At 47.8% G+C, this 21,563-nt stretch overlaps 1 protein-coding gene across 1 annotated transcript in view; it reads right to left on the bottom strand.

The window, feature by feature from the left end:
- Positions 1-1,691: 1,691 nt before the first annotated feature.
- LOC144785418 (UPF0764 protein C16orf89 homolog) overlaps positions 1,692-21,563 on the bottom strand; it is a 793,662-nt gene continuing 773,790 nt past the window's right edge. Inside the window, exon 8 of the mRNA XM_078664337.1 lies at positions 1,692-1,866. Coding sequence (XP_078520463.1) covers positions 1,802-1,866 — 65 coding nt within the window. The 3' untranslated portion in view covers positions 1,692-1,801. The remainder of the gene's footprint in view (positions 1,867-21,563) is intronic.

The following is a 21,563-nucleotide window of genomic DNA, read 5'->3' as shown; positions in this document are numbered from 1 at the left end:
ACCATTATCGGAAAAGTTTTTAGCACTATACTATCTCCGGTAATCATCTGGTTGTTTTATTGTCTAACGTTGGTACTACAGTTAGTCCTTTTTCTATTTTCACTCCAAGCACTGGTCACAAGTCTCCCTCTTGTTTCCTCAGTTACTTTTGTATCATTTTTATATACTGGTAAGCATGTTTTCTTGCCTCCAGTTTGCTATTAATTCTCGATTTTTTTCACTATCGATTTGTTATCATTGATTCAGTATTCATTCTTACACTACCATTGGTATCTCTATAAGTGGTTTCCACATCCCTGTTGGAACTACTGGCAGTGCATCGTTTATTTCTACACGCACAACATGACACAGGCTTCTTCCATGTTCCCTTGTTTTTTTAACTGTTCATCTTCCACATATCGACAAACGCTGACTTTACACCGAGTCTTAGCTTAGCAAGGATTATTCTTGGATTATTGGGCATTCTCTCTGTAAGACTTCATGACTTTTTAGATTCCTTTACTGCTGTTCGTTGTATCGAGTGTCATTTTTTATTTTGTGCTAAAACTGTGTTCACTTTATTCGTAGGCTCCTGATATTTTTCAACCTTCCGAGTTTTCTGATATATACGAAGAGCGTGTTATATATAGCTGTTCTTGAGGTGAGCTTCTGTGAACGCTTAGCACATTGGTTTATAATTTTCAAATTTTCGATTTTTTGGGGGTTTGGTTATGATGAGCAGTGTTCTTGTTCACAGCGATGTTGTTCCACTTTGACAGCCCCTTACACCATGTGTTGACCTTATAACGTGCTATGGTGAGTTTTTTCCCCCAGTACCTTCTCTATAAAGTATTTGTTTTACATAATTGAGTGTTTGGATCCTTTTCTTATGATGAGTATATCGAGACACACTTTACTATTTGGGCTTATCTATTTAGTTTTGACACGCATGAACCTATTTTCGTCGCATTTAACGTGAGCACTCTCTCAGTGACTTCTTGACTCACATTCTCCTTGATCCATTGGTGCATATATTTAGTGTTTTATACACTCTTTCTTGACCATGGTTTTACTGCTATTTGCTGTTGAGATAATATACTCCACCAACAAATAGTCCGACATCATGAGTAACTTCAGGATATTTGTTACTGGTTTGCCCCTGAGGAAGGCACTCTTTTGTCTTGAAATGCATCGGGCCGCACACTAAACACAGATGAAGAGTTGTACAACTGTGTTCTTGAACTATTAAGATTGTTTATTGATTATTTGCATCATTAAGATTGATTCATGTTAAGCATTACTAAGCACATAATATTGTTTCTGTATTATAAACGTTATTATTTGACATGTACTGATTAATTTTTGAACAAATTGAATACAATGACAGTTTGCATATTTGTTTGGCCTTGTTTATTTCTATTTACAAATAGGGTTTTGGAGAAAAAAAACAGTGAACAGTGCATGGTACTAGCAGCTCTTCCCTCTGTTTTTTGTCTCTATAATCTAATCATGCGATTTGACAGCCGATGAAGTACCATAGCACCAATTACTTAACGTTTATAAGTTGAAGATCTTGAGATTTATATTGGAGTGCACGTTCCACTTCCCCATTTTCTGAAATTAGTGAGAAAAGGACATGCCATAATCGAAACATAACAATCTCCCGCTTATTATGAGGTGCTTTCTATAAGAATACAACTTTGCACAAAATCTGGATTGCATGATTTATTTTATTATGTGGTTTCAAACATTATGCTGAAAACATATTACTGACTTGCTGCAAATAAATAGCATTGAGATATTTTGCTCTGGCAATCTGTGTTCACAAATTGAGGAATGCTGCAAGGGCACCAGCAGCAATACTTGTCATGTGGCAGAGGCATCCATCTGTGAAGACAATAAAAATGGAAGTAAGTGGAATTAGAACAGAAAGAAAGAAAAGTAAACACCACAATATACGTACATAAACAAATTACATTTTTTATGATGTGTGTGATCTTGTTTATGCATTATTTTTTCTAATTAGCAGATTCCTGCCACCTGCATCCAAAACACCAGTGTCACTTGCCTTACTAAAAAATGTTTTTTAATTCGCAGAGCAAACTTGTACTTTGGCCATGTAAGCATGAAGATCAAGCTAGAGTAACTCAAAATAAGGAAACAGTTTTAAGTGTCATAGAATTTAATAGGGCCAGATACATTGTTGTTCTGGTCCCAAAAAGAGGTCACAAGTCGTCACATATTGTGACCAGAAATTTATTTAGCAAACGAAAATATTCACTATTAAGAACTGGAGAGTATCTCATTCAGACCTAGGTCATTACCCCCAGGTCCCTCCTGTCCTCGTCCCCTTCATACTTAACAAGTGAGATTTACTATCTCATCGACAGAAAAAAGAAAAACAGGAATGCTGGTACGCCCCTCCCTCTCCCTATAGGGAGTACATAAGGGTACAGTACCCAGCATGCCTCCTGTTCTTTTTTCTGTCTTCGACAATTTTTTCTGCGTGATGCCTACCTGTTGCTGGGCTTCGGGTAGGGCTGTTTTTTTCGGGGTTTCCCCTCCTGCCGGGCTCGAGGGGTTCCCTGGATCATCTTCCTGGCTGCCGTTGGAACTCTGGACTGTTTGGTCCTGCGTGTGGCTGTGGGAGGTGTTCGGCCACGTCTCTGTCCTGCTTGGCTTGCTCAGAGACGCGGTGCTGTTTCCCGTGGCTCCGGTGGTGCGGCGGCCCCCGCGCGGCTGGGTCGCTTCCTGCCGGGGTGTGCCTGACTTCCTTTGTGTAGAGCAGGAAGTCAGGCATTTCGATGGACGGCCGGTGGCGGTGTTTGTTGGAGGGCTTGCCGGCTCTTCCCTCGTGAGTACCGCGTAGCGGGTTTTTTCTGTTTTTAACTATTTAATATTCTCTTCCCCTGCGGTGCCTGCATTTCTTGTCTCCTGATTTGGGCGAGTGGTGCTGCTGCTTGGTTGCCACGGTTTAAGGAGGGTCCTGTTCGTTTTGTGCATAAGGGGCCTCTCTGACCATTTGCTGGTGCTTTCCTTAGGCTTTCTGCCTGCTGGCCTTGGGCAGTCCTTGGTGGCTGATGGTTCTGCTGTATTTTCATCATGGGGAAGCACTCGAAGAAGAGCAGGCATGTTGAGGAGTCCTCCTCTTCTTCTTCTTCTTCGTCCTCCTGCGAGGTCCAGGCGTCGTGCCCATGGTGGTGATGCCAGATTGAAGGAGCTGATCAGAGAGACCTTGTTGGAGAAGGGGGGTCCCAGGTCTAAGGGATCACGTTCCATGTCCAGGTCCGGTGGTGTTCCCGCCCTTCTTCTTCTTCTTCCTCTGGGTCGGAGGATGGTGATCTGGAGCATGATGTTGTCAAGGGCAAATATGTGGATAAGGATATGTTGCCGGATTTATTGTCCCATGTGAAGGAGAATATGGGATTTCCTGCTGACGATGTCCTGGGTACTTCTGGTGGGTCCTTGCTTCGTCAGTTCCAGTGCGCTGCGCCTGCGGTTTTGCCTGTCCATCCTTGTGTCAGGGAGGTTTTGGATCGGAGTGGAAGGATCCTGATCGTATCCTGCTTCCTCGCTTTATGGCAAAACTCTATCCTCTTCAGGATATGGCGAAGGATTTGCCGGACTCTGTTCCTGTGGATTCTTTCGTGGCCAGTCTGGTGGGGCGCACTTCTTTGGCTGAGGATGCTGTTGTGCATGATCCAGTGGACAAGAGGGTGGACGCTTCGCTGGGTAAGGCTTATTCTGGTTCCCATCTGGCTCTGAGGGCGGGCATCTACGGGACTTATGTTGCTCAGTCCCTTCTTTCGGACTTGAAGACTTTGTATGGGTCCATGGATAATGCTACTGACTGTTCTGCTGTCCTGGCCCACATTGAGCGTCAGGTGGAGTTCCTCTCTGACGTGTCCTTCGATGTGGTGCGTGCTTCTGCCCTCTCGGGGGGAGCTTGCGTGGATGCTCGTAGGAACTTGGTCCTCATGGATTGGAATACTGATTCGGCCCAGAAGTCTGCTGCGCTGAGGTTGCCCTTTCAGGGTTCCATGTTGTTTGGGGCTGAATTGGAGGGCTAGCTTCATCTGCTTTTCAAGGAGAAGAAGCATTCCTCCTCTTTCAAGCTGCCCTCGGCTGCTCCGGCATTTTCTAAACCTAAGCCTTTCTTTCGCCCCTCTTCTCACAGGCAGTTTTCCAGGGGTCGTGGTCGTTTTCAGCCTGGACGGAGTCGGGACAAGAAGGCAAAGTCCCCTCCTGCAAAGCCTCGTTCCTGACTATCTGGGGTCCGAGGTCGGATCCTTGGTAGGTGGTCGGCTTTGGTTGTTTCTTCCGGCCTGGATGTCCTCCTGTTCAGACTTATGGGTCCTGGACGTGATCCGTTTGGGGTACCGTGTGGAGTTCTCCAGCCTGCCTCCGGACTCGGGGGTCCGTCCGACTCCTTGGCCGTCCTGCCCGTCCAAACGTGCGGAACTGTCTCTGGGGGTTCAGTCGCTGTTGGACAAGGGGGCGGTTCGGGTGGTTCCTCCGGGGGAGCTGGGTCAGGGGTTTTACTCCATCATTTTTATGGTGCCCAAGGTGACTGGAGGGTTTGGTCTTGTTCTGGATCTCAAGGCCCTGAACAAGTTTGTCATGCGGATTCCGTTCAAGATGGAGACTCTTCAGAGGGTGATTCCCCTGGTTCTCCGGGGTCATTACATGTGCACTCTGGACCTTCAGGATGCCTATTATCACGTGCCTGTCCATCCTCTCTCCAGTCCATTCCTTCGCTTTTGTCTTCTGGGGGTCCATTATCAGTTTGTTGTTCTTCCTTTCGGCCTGAGGTCGGCTCCCAGGGTGTTTACCAAGGTGGTGGCTCCCTTGGTGGCTTTCTTGCACCTCCGGGGGATGATGGTTTATCCATATCTGGACGACTGGCTCCTGCATGCTCCCTCCGCGGAGCAGTTGTTGGTGGATCAGAGGTTGGTGTGTGTGGCTTTGCGGGACCATGGGTTCCTGTTAAACCTCCCCAAGTGTCATCTTCTCCCCTCTCAGGGCTTGCAGTTCATAGGGGCCCGTTTCCGCACGGATTTGAATCGGGTGTTCCTGCCGGTGGCTCGTGCTGTAAACCTGTGTACCCTGGCTCGGCGGTTTCTGTTGGGTCGGTCCTTTCAGGTCCGTCTTTGGTTGCGCCTTCTGGGGTTGATGGCGGCCACGGTGTTCACGGTCCCTTGGGCGCGTTTCCATCTTCGTCCTCTTTGGTCCTACCTGTTGGCACGGTGGAATCCCTTGTCGGGGGACTTGTCCCTTTTGGTCCCTGTGTCTCTGTCGATCCTTCCGGCCCTGCGCTGGTGGACTCTGTCGTCCAATCTGGACAGGGGCTTGCCTCTGCAGTGTCCTCCTCCGGTGGTTCTGACGACGGATGCCAGCGCTTTGGGCTGGGGGGCGACTTTGGGGTCAGAGTGCCTTCAGGGTCGGTGGTCCCTCCGGGAGGGTCATCAGTCTTTGAACTGGCGAGAGTTGTCTGCTGTGTGTCGGGCTGTCCGGGGGTTTCGGCTCCTTCTGTTGGACCACCATGTGTTGGTTCAGTCGGACAACTCGGTAACGGTGGCCTACTTGAATCACCAGGGAGGTATCCATTCTCGGTCCCTGAACGCGGTGGTGTCCCCCTTGTTTTGCTGGGCGGAGTGCCATCGTTTGTCCCTGGTGGCTGTTCATGTCTGGGGGGTGGACAATGGGGTGGCGGATGCCCTCAGTCGTTTTTTTCCTGCCTCCCTGGAGTTGGCCTTGACTCCAGCGGCTTTTCGTCTGGTGTGCGGGAGGTTTGGTCTTCCCTTTATGGACCTCTTTGCTTCCCGGCTCAATGTGCAGCTTGCCCGGTTCTTCTCCCGGATTCCTCAGGAGGGGTCTTGGGGGGTGGATGCCATGTCCCTACCGTGGCCTGCTCACCTGCTTTACGCATTTCCTCCTCTGGTTCTGATTTCTCGCTTCCTGTCTCGCCTGATGGTGGAGAATCGGGAGGTGGTGGTGGTGGTGCCTTTCTGGCCCAGCAGGTCGTGGTTTCCCACTCTGAAGCTGTTGGCTGTTCGGGGTCCGTGGTTCTTCCCCTTCCCTCCGTCCCCATTGCGGTCCTCTCCGATGTTGCCCCTGCGTCGGCTTCGGCTGTCGGTTTGGCGGTTGAGAGGCAGGGGTGGCGACATAGGGGCCTCCCTGAACATTTAGCCTTGGCTATTCAAAGGTCTCGGAAACCTTCAACCCTTCAGTCCTATGGTAGGCATTGGGGTAACTTTGAGCGTTGGTGTCTTGGCCTTGCATTGTCACCCTTGGTTTGTCCTTTGCCGGATGTTCTCCAGTTCCTTTGGGATGGGTTCGAGAAGCGTTTGTCTGTCTCTACTCTCCGGGCTAATATTCTTAGGGTGGCAGCAATTTACAACTCATTTCCACTGGCTCCAATTGAAGGGATGGTGACCTAAAGGCTCAGCAGACTACTATGCTTCTGATTAATTTAAAATAAAGGAAATAAAAGCTGGCAGTGATTCCAAAGTTACATGGGTTCCAAAGAAACCCTCATCTTCCCTCTTACGAATAGTTTACTATCCCAAACTTGCAAGTCGGTAAATTTTCAATTAATTGTGAATTACCGAATTGTTATTTAGAAGGGACACCCACAACACACCACTTCCAAATTACCATTGGGTGCCATTCAGGTTCCCATTTTAGACGCCAATAAGAGTTTGCCAATTCTAAAATTGGGACTTATACATAAGACAAACCTCTACACCTGGAGGTTAGCTTCGGACAATTTAAGTGCTTATTTTGAAAGTTTTGTGGACAACCTGCCTAAGTCTGTGGTCGATGGGAGTTGACTGTAAATATGAGGTTAGTGCAAGCAGCAGATAAATGTAGCGTATGATAAAAAAACACATAACATTTAGTGAGAAAAGCAAAGGTTAACATGAGATTATGGTTAGCTCTGATAAGAAAACTTAATGTATGCTTTCAGAACCTTATTAAATCACAAAACAAACTATAGCCACTTTTAGTAGCTTTTTTCGGTTGCTAAGTTATGTGTTCTGATTACAAAACTAAATCTAAAAAACACTAAACTAACCATAACCTTCGCGTTATCATGCACTGTTTATGTCCTCACATATGACATAAGTCATGATAGATTAAATGACATAATCTAATGGCAGCATCCAATTATGCAGCTGTTGACATTAACCGATGTGATTGACAAATTGAGACATGAACATTTGATAAGTAAAATAATTTTTGCACAATGAGTTGGTTTGGATCTATTGTTTTTGTCACAATTATTTTAAACAGTATAGCATCAGTTCTGTATGTTGTTTTTCAACATAATGATGCTACCGTGTTCTGTAAGAGTAGTTGATTGTTTGGGTATTGTTTATACAGTCATGTGATGCTCTGTCTGTGATTACATCTTGGGGTTGGAGTGTGGGGTCGAGACACTTTTTGTGATATATATGTAATTGTATGTTTTTTAAAATATCTGTTTATTGGCATTTATACTGAACACCGGAGGGTGGACAAAACAGTAACGCCAAATAGAATATCATAAGGTCAAGACGTTAATAGGAAGCAAGGCAGTGGTCAGCAATACAAAGCTCCATCTACAAATAGCATGTTGCTCGTAATTTCGCAATTGTCTGGTCTAATTTTTCAATGTGATATTGGGGTGTTTAATAAAGGTAAGGACAGAAGGATAAATGTGATGTCTAATACATGACCAATAGTATAACAGTAAGAAGAAGAGGAAGGAAAAGTAAACAAACTGATCGCTTTCAAGTGTCATTGCACAGCCGCAGGGCACGCTACGAAATTTGTTTTATTAATTAAATTGTTTACTTACCTCCAATTATCCATATGCCGGTTTTATAGCATGCCCCCACCCTGCCCCTCCCCGCCCGCCTCTCTGCCCCACCGCAACTCCCTCCACGTCCTGCGGCTGTCATTGCAGCTAAAGCCTATTCATAGATACAATTGAGGGCGTGTGTATTGGCCAGACAGCCTCTCCGGGCCGCCAGTGAGGAATCTCTGCAATAAAATTCAGGCTCCCGCTACAATGCAAGGGGTGGAGGTTCCAGTGATAACCCATCTGCAGTATACGAGAGACATTGTAACACCAGCTGAAGTGTCCCTAACCTCAGTGCATGCCCTCTTCCTTAGGCGGGTCCCCCAGAAAGGGCTGATTCTCAACTACAGGTCAACCCAGTTTGGTCCTTGGCTTCCTCTACCAACTGATCCTCTGGGAGCTCCCAAACCTTCAGAAACTCTGTCCATAGCCCTGCTTTTCTGTATCTCCGTACCCCTTTAGTATCCTCCCTGATCAGTACCCTCTCCTCCACCCTCCCACACTTGGTCACATTCACTCTCCAAGCCCCCAACCTTGGAGCAGCGACTGATTTCCACGCCATCCATATTCATCGCTTGGCCAATGCTAAGGCCATATCTACAAATCAAGTGCCCACTTTTCATGCGTGTGGTTTCAGGAACAACCCCAGTATACAGACTGCCAAGGAGCAAAGAAGGGAGTGCCCCAGCATGGTGTTCAATCATGGCACCCCAAAAGGGGGCACCACCAGGGCATATGGATAAAATCTGAATCCAAATGGCTGCACCTCAGGCAAGGGTGCAGTTCTCCCTTGTAAACTACCTGGATTCTGTGTGGGGTAATATATGTCATGTGAATATAATTGAATTGGGTATATTTAAGCTTCATATTTCTGGATACTGTTTCGAGATAAGGCATAATCTTGCACCACTCTAACTCGATAATATCTTGCTCTAAGATACCATCCTATTATCTCCTCAGCACAGTCTGGGGTCTCCTGACCATCTCCAAGCGAGAGTGAGAGTGGGAGAGACATGTCACCAAATGTCTGGCGGTACCCAGGGAAAGGATTAACTGCAACAGTGCATGTGTCATGGGTTCATCTCTACTGCCAGCCCACAGGTCCTGGAATGTCAGAGGCAGTGTCCCATACATTTGTACTGGGAGTATGTTGTAATGGGTCACCAGGTCCTCCAGCAATAACAATGCACCCTGTTGGTAACAATCTCCCACTGTCATCAGCTCGTAATCTGTCCAGGCCTACAGTGTACCGGCTAAGAGAAAGGAAAGGGCGTCACCGTGTGGTAGAGCAACCAGTGGTAATGCCAGTGTGTATAAGGGTGTCCCAGCAGTTCTTAGCATGCAGCGTCTACAGCATTTTAATAATGCTGTCAGCAATACTCCGGCATGCAGAATCACCACAGCCCGTCAAAGTCATTTTGACAGTAAACCCCCTAGATAAGCAGACTGTCTCACCCGCCCCAGGTTCTCCTGGTGAGCTCCATCCAGCCACCATGTGATCACATGAAGCTGCGACCAAAAAGTACAGTTCAAAATCTGGGGCACCTAGGCCACCTTCGGCAGGGGGGGTGCCAGAGAATCCCCACGGGCATCCTGTGTCACCTACCAACCCATATCAATTCATGCAGCAACATATCCAGATGCCTAAACCAAGAGATGAGTAGCCCTACAGAAGGTTGATAAAGAAATAGAGCAGTCTTGTAAGCATGGCTATTTTAGACATTGAGATCTTAGCCATGATTGGCAACTCAAGAGTGCACCAGAAGGGGACACAAGATTTATGGGATTGGAGGGCTTTTCCCAAATTACCCTCCCATGGATCATCCAGAGAATGGAAGATCTGGGTACACAAATGGCGAAATGAAGAAGGTGTTATATTGTACTCGTGTTCCCCTGAGGCGTGAGCCGGGGGTTCTAGGCTGATACTTACCACATCTACCAAATTTTTAAACCTTTGTATTTTACTTGTAAATTGCCAATATTTTGTGATTCTAACCCTTGTGCTTCAAGCTGTCACTCGCGCCTTACCTGTGGAATTTGCACTGAACTAGCGCGCTCGCAGTAACGGTGCCGCCATCTTAGGTGGACACAAGGGCAGCGTTCTAGTTGTTTGGCGTTCCATGCCCTCTGCAGTATTTAAATTTCGCTGCGCTCTCGCGTGTTTCTGTTATATTGTACTCGTGTTCCCCTGAGCGTGAGCCGGGGGTTCTAGGCTGATACTTACCACATCTACCAAATTTTTAAACCTTTGTATTTTACTTGTAAATTGCCAATATTTTGTGATTCTAACCCTTGTGCTTCAAGCTGTCACTCGCGCCTTACCTGTGGAATTTGCACTGAACTAGCGCGCTCGCAGTAACGGTGCCGCCATCTTAGGTGGACACCAGGGCAGCGTTCTAGTTGTTTGGTGTTCCCTGCCCTCTGTAGTATTTAAATTTCGCTGCGCTCTCGCGCGTTTCTGTTATATTGTACTCGTGTTCCCCTGTGGCGTGAGCCGGGGGTTCTAGGCTGATACTTACCACATCTACCAAATTTTTAAACCTTTGTATTTTACTTGTAAATTGCCAATATTTTGTGATTCTAACCCTTATGCTTCAAGCTGTCACTCGCGCCTTACCTGTGGAATTTGCACTGAACTAGCACGCTCGCTGTAACGGTGCCGCCATCTTAGGTGGACACCAGGGCAGCGTTCTTGTTGTTTGGCGTTCCCTGCCCTCTCCCTATATTATGTGCATATGGAACTGACGGCGCAGCGGGCGGGCGCAGCAGGCGCGCCGGCGGCACGCCGAAGGCGCGCCAAAGGCAAGCTTGTCTGCGTCCGTCATCGCCAGTCCATCGCCTCTCGCCAGCACCCCTGGTCGGGACCGGCTTTCCTGCCATAAGTATGATAGAGAGCAACTCATGAACCTAAATCCTAATGCGACGGCCTGTGCGGAACTGCCATCCCAGTTAGGTGAGTCAAGGCTGAGATGTCAGTCTTGTGCTTTTTCCACGTGCACTCCCTCTGGGATTCGGACAACTAAAGTCCTAGGAAGTCAAACGCGATTCATTGTTTACCAATTAAATGTGCGCTCTTTAGTAAAACACCATATGGAAGTCCACTCATTGCTTAGTGACAAATCCCCCGATGTCCTTTTTATTTGTGAGACTTGGTTGCGGGATGATATGGTAGGGATAACTGGTCTATCCCTTCCGGACGGGTATTTGATTAAGACTCTCAATCCCGACTCTAGGGGAGGCGGGATAGCGGTTATATACAAAGCACAGTATCCCTGCTCTTTTACGGCGAGAATCTATGCGGCTGTGAATGTGCACGCTTCAGATTAGATATAAGCCCGCATTTTACCTTCTCTGGGCTATATATCTACCGCCCTCTCAGTCATGCTCCTAAATTCAGTGAAGCCCTGTTAGAGCTAGTTAGCTCATTAGTAGTGAGGTCTGCCAATTTCTCTATTTTAGGAGACTTGAATCTCCATTTTGATCAAAAGTCGGATCAGGCCATTTGTAACCTGATTGCAGATCTGGCAGCCTTCCAACTGGACCTATTGGTGCCGGATGCTACTCATGTAGCAGGACATATACTGGATCCTGTTTTTTCCAACATCCCACATGTCCAGATTGATCGACCTGTACCTATGAGCTGGACTGACCACTATTTGATCAAAGCTAGTTGGATGCTAATACAACCTCCTAAGACAGTTAAGACCACTCTGACGTTTAAAATGCCTTGGCACAAACTCAATATAAATGAATTTCATGCCTATCTGAGAGAGACCTTTGTTGAAGATTTGGCTGACCCTGAGGCCGCATATACCGCCTTCTGTAACTGGATTGGGGGGGGGCTTGACACTCTCATCCCAGCCAGATATGTCAGGGGCGCAGCTCGATCTCCAACCCTTGGTTCTCAGATGCTCTTAGAGCACTCAGAAAGGAGTGTAAAAGAGCCGAGAGGATTTGGAGGAGGAATTATGAAAACAACCTTAAATCTGTGTACCTGGCCACATTAAAACATTACCACAAAATGATCTGCTCTACACGCGCTAATTTCTACGCCGAAAAAATTAGAGCTAGTCCTAATCCCACGAAATACATCTTCAAGATTGTTCAAGAACTGAAGAATACTAAAACCTCAATTTCCCATGTAAACTCAGCACAGCAATGTGAGGAGCTTGCCTCTTTCTTCACGAATAAAGTGCAGAAAATTTATGCTACCTTCCCTCAGCACCCCTCTATTCCGAGTCCTGTCACGGTCAGGGAGGGGATCTCTACTTTGACCGCGATACCTGAGATCCCATGTGACGAACTTGGGAAACTTTGTAAGAGGGTCAAATCGGGATCTCCATCTGATCCTATGAGGCCGGCTCAGTTTTTGGAATCTATGGAGCTTGTCCAGAAACCATTAGGTTAGATACTTAACCTATCTTTTACTACGGCCATAGTACCCCTGGCCTGGAAACAAGCTCGGGTTTCTCCTATTATTAAAAAGCCCACACTTGATCCCTCTCTGCCTGAGAGCTTTAGGCCGATCTCCCTGCTTCCATGGATTTCCAAATTGGCAGAGGCCCATGTGAACGAGGTGTTATCTCGACACATGACCTTTAACAACATCCTGGACCCGTCGCAAAACGGCTTCAGACCGGGTCACAGTACCGAGTCTGCCTTGTTAGCCTCCACCGAGTATTTAAGAACTATTCTTGACGCCGGTCAGAGTGCAGCGCTTATATTATTAGATCTTAGCGCTGCCTTTGATACGGTGTCCCATGACATCTTGTTGTACCGTTTGGAGACTATCGGGATCACGGGCCAAGCCTTGGAATGGTTCCGTGCTTTCTTGTCGGACAGATCCTTTCGGGTGTCAGCACCGCCTTTTTTATCCTAAGCTCATTCCATTCGCCAAGGGGTTCCGCAGGGATCTGCGTTGAGCCCGACGTTGTTCAATCTCTACGTACAACCACTTGCGGCTGTAGCAAGAGAGTGGGGCCTAATGCTGGTATCGTATGCTGACGATACTCAGCTAGTTGTCACCTTGGCCAAAGGCCCCTCTGCTGTTGCTGCAAGGTTCAGAGACGGGATGACTGCAGTTGCTCAGTGGTTGGCTGACAACTGTTTACAATTGAATGCCACAAAAACGGAAGTGATGCTGGTAGGGAAGAACATCTCCCTCTAGAACGAACACTGGTGGCCGGCTTCCTTAGGCACTATACCTACAGCCAAGCCAGTGGTTAAGAACTTGGGAGTCTGGCTGGACGCGGACCTTAATTTTCAGTACCACACGAAGAAGGTGGCAGCGACATGTGTGGGCCTGCTGAGAGGCCTCCGCCCCATTCTGAGGTTCTATAATGCGCCTGTTCGGCAGCTCATTATCCAGGCTACAATTTTATCGCGCTTGGACTATGCCAGTGCTCTACTTCTTGGCGCTAATAAAGCTGAGATCTCACGACTTTAGCGAGTCCAGAACTCGGCAGCTCGCGCTCTTGTGGGACTCCCACGTAGATCTTCTGCCAGAGCCACTATTAGTGCCTTACACTGGCTACCGATCCAATCAAGAATTCAGTTCAAGACGCTTTGTTTGGCGTTTAAGATTCTTAAAGGTACTAGCCCTGAGCTACTCTGTCCTTTTTTAACCCCTTATATTCCCCAACGTAACCTGCGTTCCTTGGGCCAACATCTGGTGACTATACCCAAGTTCAGACTTTGTCGTGTTGGTGGCCGCTCTTTTCGACTACTTGCGGCCAAATTGTGGAATTCCTTGCCTGTATCTATTCGCTGCATTGACGAATTACTATTATTCCGGAAAGCCATTAAGACCTTCCTTTTTCCTCTGAACTAGGGCCTCTTCTTTTCAGCCTACTATGTCTCTTGTACAAATAAACGGTCAGCGCCGGGACGCCCCTTAACTGGGACAGCTGCGCGCTTCAACAAAATTTTAACATAACATAACATATCTGGAGGAAGATTTAATGATCTTTGAACAACAGGGAACATGGGAAACACAGGGGTCTTGGCTTTATTACCTTGAACTCCTCCAAAAGACCCAATGTTACTGCAGAGCCTGTGGGACCATCTTTCAGAAAAAAGGAGGATGTCATCGGCATAAAGAGAAATAAGTCCCTCAATTTTTATTGCGGTGCCCTTACCTTTCAACTGAAAGAGCCCCGCCAGTGGTTCAATGGTCAGGGCGAACAAAAGGGGGGGCAGAGGGTAACACTGATGGGTACCTCTGTGCACCTTATAATGCGGGGAGATGGTAGTGCCCATTTTAACCCAGGCAGTCGGGGTAGTCTAAAGAAACTTGACCCACCAAACACAGCATTCCCCCAGACCTTATAGCAGCATGAGCCTCAAACAGATAATCCAATCATACTTTATCAAAAGCTTTTTCGAAATCAACTGATATCAGCAGTGAATATGGATATGAATGGGTTTCTTTATTTATGATATAAAACATGGTATAACCTTTTAAGGTTCAAGAAGTATTGCAGGTTGGGATAAAGCCATTCTGGTCACTATGGATTAATGTGGGAAAGTGAGGAAGTAGCCTAAGGGCCAATACCTAACTAAGGATTTTGAAATTCATGTTTAACATGGAGATCGGGTGAAACTCTGTGGTCTTGAATCCCTGGGTCTTGGGGAGAGGGATCACAACTGCATCTCTAGTAGACTCAGGGAGAGCACCCAGTTTCAGGGAGACGGCATAGAGAGTTTTGAGTTTTAGAGCTAGGGCATAAAATTCTGCAGGTAGGCCATCAGGGCCCAAGTTTTACCTGTTACCATCTCTTTGATGGCCATTCTAATCTTCTGTACTGATATTGTTCCTCCGAGGCTTCCTGACTCTCTCGAGGGAGTAGCCACAGTGGTAATCTGACCAAGAAAGCAGTCTGTATATCAATCAATCAATCAATCAGTGTTGGTAAAATGCAACTACTCACTCGTGAGGGTCTCAAGGTGCTGGGGGGAGGCGGGCAGGTGGTTCCGTTGAGTGCTGGTGTAATCCGAAGAGCCAGGTCTTGAGATCCTTCCTGAACGGGGGCAGTGTGGGATTTTGCCGGAGGTGGAGGGGGAGGTCGTTCCAGGCCGTGGCTGCGAGGTAGGAGAAGGACTTTCATCCCGTTCTGGTATTTTAGATGCATGGGACAGTGGTGAGAGAGAGGTTGGCTGATCGTAGGTGTCTTCTGGGTGCGTGAAAGAAGAGGCGATTGTTCATCTATATTGGTTCAGAGTTGTGACGGGCCTTGTATGTGTGGGAGAGGAGTTTGAAGGTTATTCTTCTTTCGACTGGAAGCCAGTAGAGATCACGGAGATGTTGGGTGATGTGACTGCGATGAGGATGTAGAGGATCAGTCTAGCTGCTGTGTTCTGGGCGGTCTTGAGTTTGCAATAAAGTTTCTTGTTGATTCCGTCGTAGAGAGTGTTGCCATAGTCCAGTCCGCTGCTGAAAAGAGCACGCATGACAGTTTTCCTGGGTTCAGACGGGATCCATCTTAACATCTTTTAAAGCATGCGGAGGATGTTAAAGCAAGTTTAGTATACAGCATTGATCTCTTGGTTCATAGTGAGCGATGAGTCTAGCATGATGCAGAGGTTTTGTGCGTGGTCTATCTGGTGGGGGCTTTCCGAGGGTGGGGGGCCACCAGGAGTCATCTAAAGTGAAAGATGTGGAGCCAAGGATGCGGTCTTCTGTTTTCTTGGAGTTGAATTTCAGGCAGCTGTTCTTCATCCAGGTGGTGATGGCTTTCAAACCTTTTTGGAAGTTGTGTTTGGTGATGTTGGGTTCATTGATGAGGGAGAGGATAAGCTGGGTGTTGCCAGCATAGGAGACAATGTTGAGCTTATGGTTCCTGGCGATGGTTGCAAGGGGGGCATGTAGACATTAAAGAGGGTGGGGCTGAGGGAGGAGCCTTGGGGCACTCCACAGTTGGTCCCTGTCAGTTCCGACGGGTAGGGAGGAAGCCTGACCCGCTGAGTTCTGCTAGTGAGAAATGAGAATATCCAGTCGAAAGCTTTGCTGCGGATGCCAGCATTGTGGAGTCTGGTGGCTAGGGTGCAGTGGGAGACAGAGTCAAAGGCAGCTGAGGTGTCCAGGAGGATCAGGTCTGCCATTCGCCCTGGTCGAGGAGGGACCGGATTTCCTCGCTGGTGGCGAGTAGGGCGGTCTTGATGCTGTGGAATTCGGATTGGGAGATGTCCAGGATGTTGTTTGTTTTGATGAATTTTGAGAGCTGGGTGTTGACAGCCTGTAGGAAAAAGGGATCTGCTTCTTATGGTTACCCCCAATTTTGCTTTTTGCACCCACTGTTCTGACTAGTCTGGCTGGGATCCTGCTATTCAGGACCCCAGCCTATCTGCTTTCTCCCTTAAATTGATATGTATGTACTTTGGTACAACTCCTTATCAGTCCCTAGTATATGATTCCCATGTACCCAGGGCATAGGTACCCCAGAGTCCTCCCCTGGGCTGAAGCATGTATTATGCCACCCATGAGAGGCCATACAAAATGGAACCTTAGGTCTGCTACTGCAGCTTGTGTAAGCTGGTGCTTGCACCACTTACGAGAGATATAGTTTCACTATATCTATATATATATATATCAATACACTTAAAACCTTATGTCACCCCTATAGCAGGCCTTAACAATCCTGAAGGCAGGGTGCAGGGTTTTATGTGAGGGTTCTCCTGCATGAGCAGGGCCCATCTGCGGTCTTTGAAGACTATTCTCCGAGGTAGTACGTGATACTGCCGGACATATAGGTAGAGGTGCATTATAACCTCGTGGTAAATGCTATCTCGAAAACGACTGCAACGAAGTATGTCGTGTTTGGTGTCAAACACCTTGGAATCATACCTCCACTCCAGTAACTGGTGTGGGAGGTATGATTCCTCCCCTCAGAACCGAGGTTCTGGGGGTACCTAAGTCTACCAGTACCAACTTTCTTGAGCCTTACAGCACAAAATGGATGCTATCAGCCACAGACATGAGTCTGCCCTCCTGCTGCTGAGCCAAGCTTGAGCAGAGGAAGGCAGCACAGTAGGTATCCTGTCACGGGGAGGTGTGACCACCTCCCACAAAGGATTTAGTGTATTGGGGCTGGATGGGTGCACTGTCTGAGTGCCAGAAAGTCTAGCTCTGAGGCACATTTGGTGTCCCTGTGCATAGACCAGCTCAAAACAGTCATGAGAGTCATTTGCTCCAGCTGTGGCGCGAAACTGGACAAAGGACATGGGAGTAGTCTCCCCCTGTCCTGTCCTTCCCCTAGGAGGGTCCCTAGAATCTGTTCAACCCTTTCCCATGGGTATAAAATGTTTTACCTGGCTATAGGATATTAGATTTTACATGACCAAAATTCCACAAGAAGAGACAACTACACTTTGATGATCTGGTACGCTGAACTTCGCTGGACCTCCCTTGGGCTCGACTTTGTCTTCCCTTGCCGTCCCCAGTCTTGCCACTGTCCGTGATCCATACTGGCACCATGCTGGACCCTGGCGGCCTCCAAGACAACAGAAGAATCTCCCTTGGGGTGAAGGAGTCACTCCCCTGCAAATGCAGGCACCGTAACACAGCAGACCAGTTTTCTGATCCTGAGGTCCTGCAGACTCCAAAGGCTCCAGCAACACAGGGGATGGGTTTCTGAAGGTCTCCGAGGTCAAGCTGCCCTCTTACAAAGTTTGAGGCAGATATCTATTGAGGGGACCTTATACTTGTACCCCTGTGCACCGCATCCATTTGCAGCTAAACATGCTTGTTTTCATGCAAAAATGAATTCTGCCATTTATAGCCCAGACCCCAGCACATCTTTTCTGGAAATGACTCTGGCATCCTCACACTCTGTGCCCTGCTAGTTGGTATCCTGTGAAACTGCCTGAGGTCCCCTCGCGACTCCTGTGGCTTCAGCCTGTTGGTCCACTAGAGAATCAACTTTGCTTTCTTTTGGCTCCCCTGGTTGCACCAGGCCAGCCCTGACTCCCCTTGCTGTGGTGAATCTTGTGGTCCTTGCTGGGCCTGATCAACACTGAACTTGACCATCTACGTTGCTTGCCGCTGCCAAGGCTTGTTGGTTTTCCCACAGGACACCGACCCCCAGCACTCGACATCCTTCATAGGACAGCTTTTATCCAGCTCCTGGTTGTCCAAGACGTCTCCTGGTCCGCACAGCTGAAGAGTCAAGCTCACCATCGACACACCTAAAGCACTCGAGATCGGTGAGCGTTCATCTACCGAGCCCCTGGTCACTCCAAAGTGACAGAGACTCTGTCACCTCTGCTTTCAGCTTCTTCTCATCTAGAATCCATGTTTGGATACCACTGGACACTTTTCGTACTTCCGGCAGCAGCATTTCTTTATCGACATCCATAGAGAACCATGTGGGTTTCGGATGCCACTTCGTGCCTCTGCACCCAGCTCCTCTGGGATAGGTAACTCTGGTACGAAAGTATCCACGAGCGGGTAGCTATTCAAACTCTTAAGTTCTAATTGTTGTCTTCGTAATCTGGTAGGAAGGGTCCTTAATCTCTCATTTTCCAACCGCGATTTTTCCATTGAATTGCAGGGAGCACGCAGTTGCGTTTTCACGCTGCACCCATCCTCCGTGGGGTTCCTACTCACTCACCTTTGGTGGTTCCTTGGGGTCACAGTGATTCTACACCTTCTAGACTAGGTTGAAACTGTATTATTTGATTTGTGTTCTCATGTAGAGGATACTAGAGAGTGTTATATATAATAAATACATATTTTTATAACTACTGTGTGGTTTCCCTTTCATTTACCAATACTATAAGGTTGCATTCTGGTAAAACAAGGTGCTTAACATTCCGGAAGATGCGGAAAAACCGCTATCATATTCGGCCCCTTAGCTTGAAGGTTGCTCTCCATAGCTACCACTAGGATAGCTTTAAATAAAGGTTATCTTTGACCTAATCACCATAAGGGTTGTTTGGACTGATACAGGGTGCCCACTTTAATTAGTGGACAGCACATTCCAGGCCAACTTCTCACACAGCCTTTTCAATGACCTTGGCTGCAAATGGAAGCAGGGAGATGGGCCTGAATATTTTGAGGTCTCTTTGGGTCTGCTGAGGGTTTTTTCAGGAGGGGTTGACTTTGGTGTGTTTCCAGTCATCAGGGAAGGTGGCTGTCTCGAAGGAGCAGTTGATCGTCCAACGTAGTTTAAGTGCAATAGACAAGGTGGCTATCTGGAAGATTTGGTGTGGGCAGGCGTATGAAGAGCTCCGGAGTGGATGTGTTTCATGGTCTTCAAGGTGTCTTCAGATGTGAGTGAGGTCCATGTGAGCAGGGTCTTTTGGGTGGCATCGCACCGAGGGGAAGCTGGAGCGGTGCGGAGGTCTTTGTTGTATAGTTGTCATAGATCATCTTAATCTTAAGGTGGAAGAAGGTGCTGAGTCTGTTGCAGAGGTCTTGGAAGGGTCGGAGGTATGTTGTTCCATTGCAGGGTTTGGTGAATTCCTTGAGGATGGAAAAGAGTTCTTTGGTATTGTGAGCATTGGTGAGGACTCTGTCTTGGAAGAATTTCTTCCTTGTGGATTTGATGAGATGGTGGTGTGCGGTAGTGGCTGCTTTGTAGGCAGCACATGTTTCTGGGGTTTGGTTCTTTCTCCCTGTCTTTTTGAGTCATCTGCAGGAGTGTTTGGATTCTTGGAGTGCTGGGGCGAACCATCTTGCTTTCTTGATGTGTCATCCTGTGGCTTTTCAGAGGGCAAGTTTGTTGGCACAGTTCCTGATCCAGCGGTGGAGGTTTTGTACTGTGGTGTTTGTGAGTGGCATAGTCAGCAGTGGGGTGCTGATGAGGGCAGAGATGAGCTGGTCTTCTGTGTCTTTGTTCCAGCTTCTGGCGGGGAGGTGGTCTGTGTGCTTGTGCACGTTGGGCTTTTGAAGGAGAAGTGGATGCAGTGGTGATCTGCCCAGTGTGTGTCCAGCCATGTGTGTGGGGGTGGTTGCTTCAGGCCTATCTTAGCCTGGAGTGGTGCTGGGCTTGTATACAGCGATGCAAGAAATGTATGGAACCTGGTATTAATGCCTTCAGGGGCATAGAGTGACTGGCCATTTCCCAATTGGATATGTGTAATAGGAGCCCCCCAGGTCTTGGGCCGAAGAAGCGAAGCTGGTAATCTGCCTGGCCGCCTCTCCTCTTCATGTGCTTTAGCAGCAGAGTGTTTATAGTCATGGCAATGTAGCCGTTCCAATATGACAATATATTACTCCCAGGCCTCCAGAAGCATATTCAGCATAGTTGTGTCTGTACTGAGAGAATTGTCCAGATCTTGCAATCTACTGTCAAGCGTCTGATTTTCCCTTTTCAGTTCCCTCTGGACGCCCACAGATTGGCTTAAGCAGTGGCCCGAATCACCACCTTAAAGGCCTCCCACTCGACTAAACTCAAGGATGCAGAGCCCTGATTAAGGACAAAACAGTTGCAGATTGCCTCTCCCAAGAAGTCCCAAAACCAAAAGCAGGTGTCCTTCAGGGGCAATGGGGTGAGTCGCTACGTAGAAATCTGAGGGCGGTCCCCCATTAGTTGGAATTCTAGAAATACTAGGTTGTGGTCTGAGAAGGTATGTCCCAAGTATTCAGTATGTGTCACGAATTGGCAAAACCTACAGGAGCACCCAGGCCTGTCTGTCCAGATGTAGAGGCTGTAAATATGTGAGAAATAAGAATAGTCCCATTCCACCCCATGTTGTGTCCTTTAGACATTTTTGAGCTACCAGTGTTCTAACCAGTCTGGAAGGCACTCAGCCAACCTGTGCATGGGCGCTCCCAGAAATAGGACATTTGACACACAGTTAAAATCCCCACCCAGTAGAAGGTCATCAGTAAGTAGTCATGCCAGATGGGTGGAAAGGGAGTGAAGGAATATTACCTGGTCTTGTTATGGGGCATATATGATTCCCAATGGTATATCCCTTCCCTACAGTCTACCCTTCAGAAAGACATAGCAGCCATCTTTGTCAATGATGGAGTGAACAAGCTCAAAGGGGGTTCCAGCCCTGACTCTGTACAACGTCCCTCTGGCGAAGGCCGAATATGAGGTGGCATACAACTGGCCCTGCCATCTACATCACAGCCAGTCAATTTCAAACCCTGTAAGATGTGTTTCCAGGAGCATTGCCACCTGTACTCTGAGTCTTGTTAGATATCTATGGATTTGATGTCTTTTGAAGGCAGAACGCATCCTCCTGATGTTCTACAACAGCCTGAGGCCAGCAGCCCTTTCCTTTTTGGTCTGTGATGGAGATGGTCCCCTCTGAGATCTGTTATGCAGGGTCTTTCTGGGACACTTTCTCGGTTTACGTATGGGGTGCCAGGTCTATAATGGGTAGCCAGGAGGGAAGTCCTCATCTTATCTGCCTCTAGCCAGTCCCACGCTGTTCTATGGTTTTCAAAAAAGTGTGTGGTCCCATCAAGTGTTCTCCGGAGATTGGAGGGGAACATTAGGTAGTATCCTAATTGCAAAGGGCTCTCTTAACCTCCAAGAAGGAGGCTCTTTGGCCTGCATCGCAGCTGTGAAATTTGGGAACACCAACACCCTGCTGTTGTCTATTGAGAAGGGGGTCTCCGTGCGTGCCCTGTGTAGGATGATGTCTCTATCCTTATAGTGCAGTTGCCAAGCCACACCCTGACGAGGAGGGCGACGCGGAGACAGGGGACATGTCAGGACCCTGTGTGCATGCCCTAGTGCAAAGAAGGAGGTAATTAGCATTAGGGCCACACCAGTCTTCAGCC

Source organism: Lissotriton helveticus, chromosome 10 (genome assembly GCF_964261635.1).
Source record: "Lissotriton helveticus chromosome 10, aLisHel1.1, whole genome shotgun sequence".
NCBI lineage: Eukaryota > Metazoa > Chordata > Amphibia > Caudata > Salamandridae > Lissotriton > Lissotriton helveticus.
Note: the sequence above shows the minus strand (reverse complement) of the source record. Positions and strands in the feature narration are given on the sequence as shown.